At 41.1% G+C, this 14,729-nt stretch overlaps 1 protein-coding gene across 3 annotated transcripts in view; it reads right to left on the bottom strand.

Annotated features, from left to right (window-relative positions):
• The window catches only part of hipk3a (homeodomain interacting protein kinase 3a), a 58,185-nt gene that overhangs the window by 42,007 nt on the left and 1,449 nt on the right, over positions 1–14,729 (bottom strand). For all 3 annotated transcript variants that reach the window (XM_053235268.1, XM_053235267.1, XM_053235266.1), the window contains exon 2: positions 11,227–12,301. In XM_053235268.1, coding sequence (XP_053091243.1) covers positions 11,227–12,299 — 1,073 coding nt within the window. In that variant the 5' untranslated portion in view covers positions 12,300–12,301. The remainder of the gene's footprint in view (positions 1–11,226; positions 12,302–14,729) is intronic.

Below are 14,729 nucleotides of genomic sequence, written 5' to 3'. Positions count from 1 at the left end.
AGTAAACGTGAGTGGCAGGTTACGCAACAGTCTCATGAATATCAGCTTTCTTACGCTTTCAGTCCTGTTCGAGCGCACCAGTATAATTAGAACATGAAGTGGGAACACTTCACCACTTGCAGCGGTTAGTTGAGGTGGAGCCGGGGATAAAAATGGCCTCGTTTTGAAATTTCACACGAGTGCACAGAGTTCATGAAGACTCTGAGGTGAGCAGAGACACAGGAACACTTCGGTGTTGAATGGAATCGGTGGCGTATCATGAGATCGCTGACAAGTATGTAAGCTTCCTATCACAGTCTCATCACTGTAGAGCTTCAAGCTGAGTGCAAAGCTCAATATGCTGGTGTGAAAACAGGTGAAGTCACACCTGAGAAAAACAGCAACTTCAGCTAACTTAGCAAATGCTGTAGATAATTAAGCAGGATGCTGCTTTATGAACATTCTTGAAGATCAGGAACAATACTTTTTTTTTTGTTTGTGTACCTCACACTTGCACACAAACTGTCAATCATTCAAGATTCATTTGCGATGCTGACTGACTCATCTGCCATTTTATTAGTGCTGCGTATTGGCAAGAACTTGGCAATATGATATGTATCACTATACAGGGGTTACAATTCAATATATGGCAATATATTGCGATTTTTTAAGATCTAATGTTAAGAAAACTGTCACAGTATAAAGAACACACCACCATATGCATAAGATTTGAGAAAATAAATTTTTTTAATGTAATCAGAACAGTGGGATCTACATTGGAATTTATCCCTGTGATGCGCTGTTATGTTATGTACGATTCAGTGGCCGTCGATGTCCAACTGTCGCATGTCTCATTGCACAACTCGGGCACAGCGATGTCAGTGATGTGTGGCCGGGAGAGTATTGTGTAATGAGGTTCCGTTGTTTTCACCATATTACAGAAGACTTCATTCTCTACAACAAACACTGAGGGGGCACATATCTCCTCAAATGAAATAAAGTATTGACTGAGTTATTTTGGTTGCAGGAGTTGAAGTCAGTGGTAACTTTGGTGTGTGTTAACTTGTTCCAGAGTGAGTTGAGAGGGATCCACTCGTTTAACATTAGCCGTCTGCTGTTCAGTTAACTGTACATGAGAATGGTGCCTTGCTAAGTGTGCTCTCAGACTCGTTGTGGTCCCCGAGCATTTGATTTTGGCATGGCACATTTTGCAGACAGCATGGCTCTTGTTGATCTTTGATGCCTTCTTTATTGTGGAGGCCAAAATGAGTCCACACTGCAGCTCTGTACACCACGGCGGCTGGTATATTTCTTTCGTCTTCCGTCAGCGGTAACATTACTACATAACATTATCATTAGCAAACCTAGTTATCAGTGAGCCCTTATGCTACTTCCTGTCACAGTTTACGTTCACAGATAACACCACTGCTATCTAGCGGTCTGGGGTTTAAATACAACGCAAAATAAGCCACTGTCACGAATCTTTGGATGCGAACTATTAATTCAAAATTGATACAGTATCACAAAACATAATATTGCGATACTTAAGTATCAATATGTTCTTAAACACCTACATTTTATTGGGGTGGAAAAAACCATTAGACGTACTCTGATGTTTAAAATCTGAGATTCTATGCAAAATCCATAAAGGTTGACAAATTTATTTTGATGACTGCGTTATTATCGGCTGTGTGTTGATGGTGTAATGGCTTGTGTAATCATGAGCACTCTCCAGTCCTGCATACAGCAATCACACATCCATTACCACTACTTGTGTCAATGTCCTTGTTGTCCTGATGTTCTGTTGATATGCTGAAAGCCTGATAACAGAGTCAAATTCCGTGTATGTGCAAGTGTCCTTGGCCGATACAGCATGAGTCAGATTTGTCGGAAACTGTTCCTCTGTTGCTCTTACACCTGGATAACACAGCTTTCAGCAGTCAAAGCTCACAAGAAAACATTCAGTTCCATTAATAGCACTTGACACATCCTGTTATCGGAGCCACAAGTTCAACGTTAGTGAAATTTAACACATGAATTTGAAGCCTTGTCTGTTTTGTGCCCTTCACAAGCGCAAAAGCAGAAGAAGCGCTAACTGTACTCTTCTTAGCCGTTTCCTCATTCTCGTGACAACTCCGTCTCGCCACATGCCTCTGCTAACGTGCAAACCACACCATGCACAACGACAGCTACATTTTCAGTGTGCCTGATAATGTACTCATTAGCATTTAGGTACATGTGAACATATGGGATGTGGATGTGTTATATTTATGTATGTAGTCTGTTTTAGAGATGCAGGGCTTGTTTCATTTAATATCACATTTGTACAGAAATGTGATACTGAATGTGCTATACAAGTAAGCTAAGTAAGAATATACACCAGTGCTGTCAATTTCTAAATCTGACTGGTCAGAAGGTGATTCATTTTCTATAACGGCGGCTCTGACAATAGCTCCAGCTGTGAGCAAATCACAGGTTTGGGGCTGGTGAGGCAACGACTGTTTGTAGCTGCTCTAACAGCTTTTCACATCGTTAAATGTAACTACAAACGGTTAATTGTGGCAAATGTAAGAGCAATAAAACACAGGATGTGCTGTTACTGGGTCAAAAAAACAACTTCAGTGTGGTAAGGGTAACTCTGCTTTGCGTCAGACCACATTATTTACTGTGATTATTTTCCTTTGACAGGACGTCAAGTCTTTTATTGCTTATATATTCTTCAGCAGAAGTGTCTTTATCATTATACTCATTAACCCTGAGAGCTTTTGGAGCGGTGTCTAAAAAACGCCACCTGAACACAGATGGACCTTCGTGTGGCTCGTTTGAAGATGCTTGTTAGCGTGACGGCTGTCACTACGTCAGAGCCGTGAGCTGAGACTATACAAGGTTTACACTTGACATCTGATCTGCAGATCAGTGTAAAAACAAAATAAAAATTACACTAAACTACAAAATTAGTACTATGCTAAGAATGAAAACGTGTTTGTTTAGAGGTTTTTTGATTAGAAAGGGATTTAGAAACATCTGAAACAAGTGATACTGAAGTAGTCACCTTAGTTTACGTGGAAACTTACACATGCTAACCTGAGAAACATGCTGAATAATGCATGCTGCTTATTTTGGTAAAAGCACACTAAAGGAGCAGAGCTACAAGCATCACTAAAAGAAGATTTTTTTTTTTTCCTCAAAATGCCTGATAAAGGTAACCTGGGTTCACTTTCATTTTTCTATGGTCAAGAGCAAGTCTAAAAGCAGTTCAAGTGGTTTAACAGCGCTCGTAAACCAAGCATTCGTTTGGCGTACACTTATCTAAAGTGACTTACGACTGAGGGAGAACACTTGTGAGTCTCGCTGAAGAGTCTAACAGTGGCTCTCGGCGAGTCCTCAAGTCTCAACTCAAACTTTACTGCACAGAACTCAAGGGCAGCTCCTACATGATGGACTTCTTCAAACGTCTATGTAAAAGTCTGCCATTGCTGAATAATACAGCAGAGAAAAAGCAGAGGTTTAAAGCCACAGTGAGCAGAGTGAGAACGGTGAGAAGAGAAAAACCCTTTTGTGTGACACACGAGCTGTGAGGCGATGATCGGGTTCACTTCCTGGAGGCGTTGCTGCATGCTTGCTGTAACAGAACGCTCTGCTTGTCATGACATGGTTACTGGGAAGAACGCTAACACACATGCCCTACATTCATGCCAGGGAGATATGCGTGCGTGTGTGTGTGTGTGTGTGTGTGTGTGTGTGTGTGTGTGTGCGCGTGCATGTGTGCGTCAGAGACAGAGAGAGAGACCAACCCAACCTGTGACATTCATCTCTTGGCAAAAAGGGGAAATTCTCTTAGAAAAGAAAACACTACTGCTAACACTTTCCACTCTTGTCTGCATGACATTTACATACTGAAGCTCGTTTTTGCAGGACAAAAGTTCAGAGAATCCATCCTGCACATTCAGAGCTCATTTTTTACCCACTTCGTCACCTCTTTTTTGGATTGGTTTAAAATAAGGCCGCAATCATTGTTGGGCATGTGTCGTGTGTAGACTGCTGTTATTAGAGTTATCACGTCAGGCACACAAAAACAGGAATTTCCTACCGATGAGCTCTGCAGCAGTTTGCAGTGTCTAAACCTGCAGACACGTGTTCTTCCGTTTAAATCGTCCAATTTAAAAGCCATCACGATACACAGAACACCATCTTCAGTCAGCTCGAGTCTAGCTGTGATAAAAACAACATACTTTCACAATATTATGATTAGGAATGCAGATTTTTCTGATTCTGACTCTTCAGCTAATGAGGGAGTGTTGTGTATTTGAATTCCCTGAGAAGGGAGTGGCTGTAACTATGTGAAAATAGATAGAACTTATCTCGCTTCCACCACCACCATCTTAACAGCTAGCAGTTTTTCTGCTCTTAATGGCGGTGTTACACTTAACATGTAACTATACGTGCCAACGCAGAGGTAAAGCATGGTCTGCATACTCACCTGCGTAGCTTTAGTTTCATTAATCTGAAATATTAAAAGTGATATAGGTGTGCACGGGTATAGCTTTTAATCAGGATGTTTTAATTCAGTCTTTTACATTTGCAGTCACAACTTGGACGGAATAAGATGTGTCTGTAATGACTGAATGATTCACAGGGGATAAGTGCTCCTGAGATAAATCACAGAGATGGGAGTGTCCTGATGATGTACACATGGGTGTCACACTGCGTTTTAACACGAACAGACTGTTTTGATCTTTATTATAAGTGCTAGTTGTAGGGGGCGTGGCCACGCAGGTCCACTAGACGACACGTCAGAGCCAAAATATTCCTCTCAATCAGGTTTCCAAGCTGAACTGCAAAATGGTTAGTGAAGAGAGGTTTTCAGCAGTCAAACACTAAGCGGAATTGGAAAAGCAGTACTTACCAGTCTAGAAGAGTGCACAAGTATGTGGTTTGTAACACAACACTCTTTTGCTTAATCAGCAGCAGTGTCACCATGCACTCTGGTATTGCACCACACAGACAAGCAGTGTTATGCTGTGTGCAACAGGAATCAGTTAATATACAGACATGAGTGTTTGGTTAAATCAATAACACTGAATATAATAACCTCTGTTTTGACGAAGTAAACATTAACATCAGAGACTGTTGTTGCTGTGCTGCAAATTCAGTCCAAAATATTGCATGAATGCTTGAAGTTGGCTTCAGAAGAACAGAACCAGTAAGCACTCAGGCCTGTAACTGTAAAAAAGCACTTAAAGCAGCTTTTTATAAGCTTCACATGCCCTAAGAGAGCAAACAAAAGAGATGCTTTCGTGGAAGCGTCCATGTATGATGGTTTTTTTTCCCCCCTCACTTCACATGAATGTGCAGAGGTGGGAAATGACATTACTACAACTTACAAGACACCACAAATGCAGCATCAATTTCTAAGGCTGCGCACAAGCGACTCTCCAAACTACTGCAGAATGGGAGCCATCTTGGGTATGTGTACTTAAAAGCAAGTATAATCCAGCATTTAAACTTCATCTATATACTATATATTATATATTAAGTTATGTTCCAAACTTGCCCAATACTTTATTTTCAATTAGACTGCATATTACTCGGTGTATGCCTATGTGCCATCGCATATCTTTCATTTTTACTAGATCGATGTCAAAAAGCTCTTTGAACCAAAACTACAACAAGATTTTGCATGGACCACAATGTTTCGTTCCCGTGTGCATGGCAGTTGTAATTTTTGTAACCTTGTATCGGCGTAACAGCGACCATAAACTCTCATCAGAGCACAAACAAAACGGAAACTATGGAACAAACTGAATCTTTCTGATCAAGGGAAAGATTACCAAAGAATATCTGATGGAAAAAAGTCCCTCGCTTTCTTCCCACAGGCAAAAACATGTTTACTTCAGTCCATAAAAAGCACAAACAGCCAAGATTACTGAGGTTCAGGCCAAAAAAACCATGATGAAACGAGCGCTTTAAGAGAGACGAGGGCTGATGTTTAATCACAGATAGCGATCTCTGAGCACAATATCACATGCTTCTCTATCAGGCTAATTACTGTAGAGCTTCAAATCTTTTAATGTGTGTCACTGTGACTCAGTCCTGTGTCAAGGGTGCAATCAGCGCGCGCACACACACACACACACACACACACACACACACACACACACACACACACACTCTCTCTGGAGACCAGTGTACAAACACACAACAGCCACATTCACAGGTGCCAAAGTACAAAAACCATGGCTCGGGCCATTTAAACCGCTGAGAGAAGCATCCAGTTCCTCTTTACAGCTGATAACTGAACCGCAAAAAGGTCACGTCTGTGTGCTTACAAAGATAGTTTGTTCTCTTTGGAGTAACACAATATAACGTCCTCTGACCTATTTAAACACCTTGGGGAGGAAAACAGCGATACTGCACATAAGTATCACGACCATAAACGAAGAAAAATAACTTAATTTCTGAGGGAATCTGACAATCCGCAATATATGAGACATTGTAAGGAAGTGTACAGCATGAAATTAATGCCATAAAATTACAGAAAACATTGACAGGCCTTCTGCTTTCCCATCTCTGATACTGATACCTACACCATCTCTGTCAGAGTGGGGGGGGAAGAGAAGAAGAAGAAAAAAAAGAAAAAAGAAAAAAAAAAACAAAAAAAAAACTTGGAAGCCTCCATGTTGGTGTTTTGTCAGCAACAATCTAGCCAGCTAACTGCGATGAGTGAAGCTGTATATTTAACTGGTAGACTTAAAAAGTGAATATGTCTGTATGTTGACTGACCTGAAGAAAATACTTGCAGGCTTGACAGAGTATAATTCATGTATAACTCACAAATGTCATCATCCTGTAATGCCCCCTAACTATAACAGATTGGTGACAGTCAACACGTTGGGTTGGGTGGGGGGACGTGGCTAGACATATGTAACGCACGTTATGTACACGTTACAGTCAAATATATTATTTTTTATATTATATTTACACACACACACACACACACACATACTGGAAGTTGAGTTGGCTGTTACTGGAATCACTATCATTAGCCTTTTTTTTTTTTTTTTAATGCTTGCAAAACTGAAGTCGGGACTGTAAACAAACATAACGAGTTATTAACTGTGACAAAGCTCATTATAAAATTTAAATACAACCATATAAACTACGTGTGCATGTGTTCTGTGGCGAACATCAGCTGAGATACTTGCTGAATTCTTATATATTGAAATCGCCCTGATCAAAAACCACATAGTCATTTTCTTAATTTAAATCTCCGTTCATATTTCACAAGGGAAGACATTCATGGCTTTATCTGTTCGGCAGCACGGACAAAGGAAGATACATATAAGGGACATCAGAGAAAGATGCTGTGTTGCTCTGCTCCGAAGTCAGACAGCAGGTTATTAAGGTTTGTATAAGATACAAAACAGACAAAAAGCACAAACACGTTACGAAGTACAACACAATTTATTTTTGAATTGCCTGTCGGCATTTAAATCATCCCACATCGCAATAGTTGGAATCTATCAGTGATTTGTGGTATCATCCGAAGACTAGTAACAAGTGACAACGTTGTTTACCGCTGATGCTGTAAACAGCCATTTTGATGTGACGACTCTTACTGAAATGGGGGATGAGGAGAACTCCAAATGAAGGTTTTCTTTGGTTTTTCCTAGTCGGAGGTTGGAAATTCTGAGCTACAACTTTTAGTCGAATGCAGCATATGTGCCTCATAAATCACTTGTGCGGAAAATGAGAGCTAAGCTGAGCAGTTTTTTTTTTTTTGGCTAGAGGGCCAGGAATATCCAACAGCAGCCTTAATTGCCTAATAAAATAAAATGCCTTAATTGTTTTTTTTTTAAACTACAGTTTTTCCTAGGAGTGGAAGATACAGCCAAAAATAAATAAATAAATAAATAAAGGCATCTCTACAATACACTATATGCATCACAATAAGATTTGCTAATGACATGCCAACAAATGAGTCGCATTTAATGTTGCATTTAAAAAAAGAAAAAAAAAAAAAACAACTTGAATTAAGGACAGGAAAAAAAATTGCCTTCTGTTCAAGAGAACCTCACAAACCCTAAAACTACTTCTAGAAAACATGCTTCAAAGCCAATAGGACTTTTTTCCCCCGCTGTGTTTGTGCAGCTCTCATCACCGAGGCATTGGGAGAGGAGGAATGAAACATCATGCTGAAGTAATCCAGATCACCGTCTCGGCAAACAAACTCGGAGATCCCACACGGGTGTGAGAAACGCTGCACTGCCAGTGTGTGTATGCAAAGCGCAGCCTGAAGCACGAAGCTGTCTCTACCTTCCACGCAGATTCCTGAGGTGTACAACATTTTCAGAAATTCTTTTTCACCGAGACATGCCGAGATGGGCGGATACACGCTTCGGGAGGATTTGGGGGAATTCTGAGAGTACCAAAGTGTTTTTTTTTTTAAATCAGGACTGCTGCTTTTTAGTGCTTTTTGATATCTTGAACCTACTCTCTTGCATTATCAGTAGGCATGAGACTATACACTAAAGCCACGATTAGGAGATATATCCTGATACAGGCTTCATGAGATGATACTGACACAAAGGAAATATTAAATTGTAATACATTTATTTTGCACAAATCAAACCACTGCAATATAAATGTATTGTATTATATGAGAAACAGATCAGGATTACATTATATAAAACCATTGTGTAACTCTCCCCTATCATTAACATTCTTGTTAATAACATTGTTATTGTTAATTTACTCTTTTTCAGTGTCATAAATGTATTTCATGGCAACGTTATTAATATGAAAATGTTGTTCTATGCGGTAGAATGTACCTTGATTGAAATAACAAATCAGTGTCATCACTGTTCTTACTGCTCTCTGACATCTACCTGAAATGTGCAAGAGCGTTACACTTACCAATTTAACTCTATAGATGAGAAAAACAATCAGAACTTTATTTCCGGTTACGTCACTGCCAGCACAATGCCGTGCTTCTGAATCGTATTAGACACGAGTGTGACTTACATCAAGCGCAGCACACAGGTGTTGATTTTAACCCGCATTTCACACCGCAGTTAAGCCAAGTGCGACTGAAACGGGAGTGGACGTATACACAGTGGTTTACGGTAACTACCCTTGGCTGGCTACGCTACAGATTTGCTGTGAATTCTGGACAGTGTGAAAACACTGAGCAGTAGTGTACTACGAGCCGTTTCACTATTATTTTTTCCTGGCCCAAATAAAACAAGGCTGTTTGTAAGACGAGGCAGAGCTCATAATGAATATTAATGGGAAATATCGCGATACACCTCAGAGAAGCAAAATTCATCACGGCAATATTTTGTATCGCAGTATTCGAGACAACGAAATCATCAGGAATGGACAAATCATAAATTCATTGGCTAACCATCCTGAGAAGTGAAAACTCCACTTGCGCTGCTCACCATTTCAGTTGCGAGCTTGTTAACTACTTAAGTGCAATGGTATACAGGCTAAATTCTGGTACAGAGGACGACTTATGATGGTTATGCTTTTTTTTTTTTTTTTTTTTTTTTTTACAAAGGTGTCTGAGCACATCATGTTTTTGCAACAAAGCGTCAGCAAGTCAACAGCCAAAGTCTGGTTACATGCTGCGATCTTTACTCTTCATACTGCATTATTTGATCACGATCAAATTTTTTGAACACCAGTGACATGGAACTTGGGACAATTCAGACGATCTGATCTAAACTACTCTGGCTAATATAATCTGTCATAATAATAACAATAATAATAATAACAATAACAATAATAATAATAATAATAATAATAATAATAAGTCAGATTGTTTATTTAATGTCCCATAACCAGATTGGTATACAATGCAGTAACAGGTTGCTGCGACACTGTGCCCTCGAGCCTACACTAATACCTCAACAGAGGAGAAGAATGAGAGGAATGCACCATAACATACAGATCATGGCTACGCACCGAGCACATACAGCTCAGTGTGCATGTAAACAACACATCTCTGTGTGGAAGTGTCAGTAATGTTGAACACATTTCAAACCAAAAACAAGAGTAGACTGGTAATGTTGGTCTTCACCTTGTGATTCTTTTAAGGCCCTTCTTCTGCAAATATTTCAGTTCAGATTGCTACATAAGAGCTTGGGTGTGACTACATAACAGTCGAGTGAGGTAGGTAACATTGCAGAAATCAGAATTGCAGAACGAAAGCGTGTTACATAACTGTCTTGGCAAACTACAAAAGTAAAACAACTTTCGCTGAACTTCCTCAAATTGAAGAACCACAAAAGCAACAGCTTGGCTTAGGAATAGACAAATTAGCTGCAGCGAAGCATCAAGCACCATGGAGTGAGAGTCATAAACGCATGTCAGGCATCTTAAAGTAACAGCACTGGGATCCTATTATCAAGTTTTTCATTCAATTATACACACCATTTGATGTAACATCCATGTCATATACACCACTCGGTGTTGTTACTACTTTAGCGCAAAGAAAATTTGCCCAAATTTTCTACTACGTAGCTTATGTATAGCTACGTATAGCTAGTTCTTTATCTTCGCAAATGCATATTTAAATCTGCTCTAAAAATACCAGAATAAGTCTGTCTTGAAAAAAATAAATATGCAGATCAACCTGGAACTATATTTTACTGCAACACATCTGAGGTACAATTCAGCCAAAAAGATTTCGGCTCACATCTCCTACTAGAGTCCAGCTCACCAAACTGCCTGCTGAGGAAGAAAGTGAACAAAGTTCCTACTACTGCTGTTCGAGTTATGAGGCACGCAGTTTGCTGTAATCTTGCCTTTCTTGTTATAAACATTAGCCTGGTAGTTTTAGTGCCAAACTCAAAAAGCAAACCTCACACAGCAAACCTGTCACGACCGATCGCATACCTCTGAGGTAAAGGGAGAATAATTAACCTCCATTTTGTTCCTTTATTCATTTATACCATGATGTGAAAGAAAATCCATTTTACCTTGTACACAACTTTAATTATGTAATCTATTTAATCATGAGTCAAAAAATAATTTCAACACATTAAAGTCATCATTAGGATTCTTACTCAGAGGAGATTTTTAAACTCCATGGAAAACAATCAAGTCTCTCTCACACACACACACACACACATACACACACACACATACACACACACACATACACACACACACATACACACACACACACACACACACACACACACGTGCAAACAAGAAGCAACATAAGAACACTCGTCTGACCTGTAGTAGCGCGACTGCAGGTAGGTGGAGCACACAGCCTTGGAGACGTGGCTGGCCGAGCCAAAGTCGATGACCTTGACGCGGTACGGCTGCCTGCGCGGATCCACCAGCATGATGTTCTCAGGTTTGAGGTCGGCGTGAATCAGGCCGAGGCTCTTGAGCTTGCGGAGCGCCTTGGCCACCTGCTGCAGCACGGCGCGGATCACCTTCAGCGGCAGCGGGCTGAACTTGTTCTGCTTCAGGAAGTCATACAGGTTCTGCTCGAGCATCTCAAACACCAGGCACGTGTGGCTGCGGTGCTGGAAGCACTCGAAGGCGCGCACCAGGTTGTGCTCATCAGCGTTCTCGCTGCTCAGACGCGCCAGGATGCCCACCTCGATCTGACCCTGGCGCGCGTACGACGGATGTTTCTTCAGGATCTTCACGGCCACGATCTCATTGGTGCCACGCTTCCAGCACTTCACAACCTGGCCAAACGTTCCGCGGCCCAGGAACTCCAGCACCTCGTACGTGTGTTTCATAGAGCACAGAACCTCGTGCTGCACCAGCTGGTAGTCCCCGTCGTTGGCCCCGCTCCCTGTGCCGGCCACATTCTGATTGGAGGGCACCGTGCTGCCCACGTTGCTCTGCAGCATTGCCGGCAGCGCCGGATGTTCCTCTACGATCTGCATGGTCCTCGTGCTGCTGCCCTGCTCCTTGCCTTTTTTGCGTTCAAACCCACATCCGTCAAACGTCCCTCTGCTCTCCTTTTCCTCTTCCTCTGCCTCCTCCTCCTTTCCTCCCTGTCCTCCGTCTCCTACACACCTGTAGGAGGAAAGAATCCCTCTGCGCGGCTCTCCAGGAGCCACAGTCTGTAAAGAATATCTCGCTCCCTCCTGCGCTCGTGTCTTTAAAGATGGGTGGGTGGTGATATTGGTTGGATGCGCGATGCCTAGGTTCACGCCGACCACGTAGGTGCGAGGAGGCTTCTCATGGTACACACAGCTGCTGGCCTCCACTTTCCTCACACTGCTAAAGGCACTTGTCTGGGGCTGATGCGCATGCGGTGGGTAGACCAAAACCTGTGAGGCCATACCTGAAAAAAGATGGCGAACAGAAACAGAATGAGTTTATTGCTGAAAATCATGATCATGAATGCCTTGTCTTGCAGAACTAACTTGTATCAAATAATACACTGCTAATTATACCTGTTTGATCTTTAAAAAAAAAAGAAAAGAAACAGAATTAATACGCATGAAAAACATTTGCATCTGAAGCTATTAACTGACAGCCTTGCAGTTAGCTGATAGGGATTAGGCACGCTAGGTTACACACAAGAGCTTCTTATGCTAGCACAACATATGGCACAAGTCTGGACAGGAGCGCGCGCACACACGCACACACACGCGCACACACACACGCACACCCGTGTCTCAGCAACGTGAATCTGCAGAGCCTGAAGCGGGCATGCAAACTATGAGGACGATTATGAAATTCTAAGGCATGTCTGAGAATTTTAAAGAGGAAGCTAAAGCAGGAATGAATTTATTTTATTTTATTTTTTTTAAAGCAGCTAGGCAGGCATGAGTGGACTCGTAACAACTTCATTTTGGTTGCACCCGAAAGATCTAGTTTGGTGAAAATGTGGGGACAGAGAGCTCGAGCATATGTGAGCAGGTCTTTCCTGAACCCATGGCAGCTTGACTCTGCTGAAGAGCCTCCAGCTAAACGTATCAAGTGACAAGTATCTCTGTTCAACTGCTGCCAGAGACAGGTGGCCTCTCACCGATCTCAGAGTTCACAAGCACCAGGGTTTAAGAGGAAAACGAGGAGGAGGAGGAGGGGAGCAGAGTCGAGAAAGACACCTGTTGATACCGCAGCTGTTTCACGTAAACAATGGGAAATTACCAGGAGTTGCGTTTGGCCGTCAAACAAAAGCAAGCTTAATGAGAGAGAATTTCACCCTCGGGGTCAGAAAGTGTTAGTAAACAAAACGGTTAGCTTCCACCTTTTGTTACTCGCTTCTGTCTTCTGTAAGCACGTCAACTTCAGTGATGTCTCCTGGTTAGACAAACAGTGCGCTATTGATGTATCGTTAAAGCAACACTGACTTTTTCAGGGAGGCAATAAATCCCAACCCGTGTTATTTCAGCACTCCGATCTCTCAGAGGCTTAAAACACACTTTTTATTACAAAGAAAAGAAAAAAAAAGGAGAAAAAAAAACAGCTTTGTCACTTATTACAAGCTGATCTTTAGCAGTCTGCTTAACATTTGAATCACAATGTGTAAAAATATTTTTCTTTTTTCCTTTCATAGTGATCTGAATCCTTAATTACACCAGACTGGACATTATTACACACCTGACCTACTACAAAAAAACACATCTATTGTAAATATCACCCATGTAGAGAATAATACACTTAAGGTTGCTTTCACAAATGCAGTGTTTATTCCGTTTGAATCGAGCGATCACACACAGGTGCGGACCGAAACAACTGAGAGTGTGAGAGATCTTTTGTTCTCGAAGTGATTTTGGAGAGCTCAGTGTAAAAGCGATGTGATTCTGAATCAACCAGATTGCAGGAAGTGAATCTAACATGACACCTGGTTTAAGTCACCGCGTTATTTCTTTCTTTCTTTCTTTTTTTTTTTTGCTGATCAACTGAACCACAAGATGCAAACTGAGCTGTAAGACACTGGAAATGCGATGTATTCTGGACATTCGGTTTAACGGGGGGGAAAAAAAGAGAGAGAGAGAGATGCCTTAAACTAGTTATTTAATAAGTAGCACCGTCTCTGTGCTCACCATGCTCGGGTGATTTTTCATGCCATTGCGTTTGGAAAAAGTTTGTCTACAGCAACAGCAAACGGTATTTCTGACTAACAAATGAGACTTTTACGTTGAATTAAGTGCAGTGTGAAACCAAACCAAATGTATCGACTTTGCTCTGATTCAGACTTGAGAAATTGACTGACTGACTAATTAACACCTGATTACCAGTCATGGATAGCTTGATTTCACCTGCTGTATATCAGAAACCTCATTATTCATGACAAAGTGCTTTATTATTTCAGAGTTTTGTCGTATGAAAGCACAGCTTAGGGGAAAAAAACACAAAAAACCGTGCACTTACAAATCACAATGTAGTGCAACAGGTTAGTGTCACATACTAACCAAGTCTAGCAAATAAAACACATCCATCACACACTTTGCTGTAAAAAATAGATGTGAATATAGATGTATAGATGTGTTCAGATTCAAACCCTTCATAATTGGAAGAAGCTGAGATCCAACTAAAGAGTATCAACGCAGGAAAAAAAAACTGGTTCAGTAGCTGAGGAAAATCTAGCAGTAAAATAAAACAAGCAAAATGACTCTTAAGAACAGTGTGTATTTAAGAAACTGATGTGTTTATACAGCAAGTGGAAATGTGATTTAAAAAAAACGAAGATAAATGGTTCACTAAATACTTTTAAAAGAAAACTAAAGACTTCTCTCTTCACTTTAGCCTTTAACTCACTA

Source organism: Pangasianodon hypophthalmus, chromosome 7, assembly GCF_027358585.1.
Source record: "Pangasianodon hypophthalmus isolate fPanHyp1 chromosome 7, fPanHyp1.pri, whole genome shotgun sequence".
Taxonomy (NCBI): domain Eukaryota; kingdom Metazoa; phylum Chordata; class Actinopteri; order Siluriformes; family Pangasiidae; genus Pangasianodon; species Pangasianodon hypophthalmus.
This window is presented reverse-complemented; position numbering and strand designations above follow the sequence as displayed.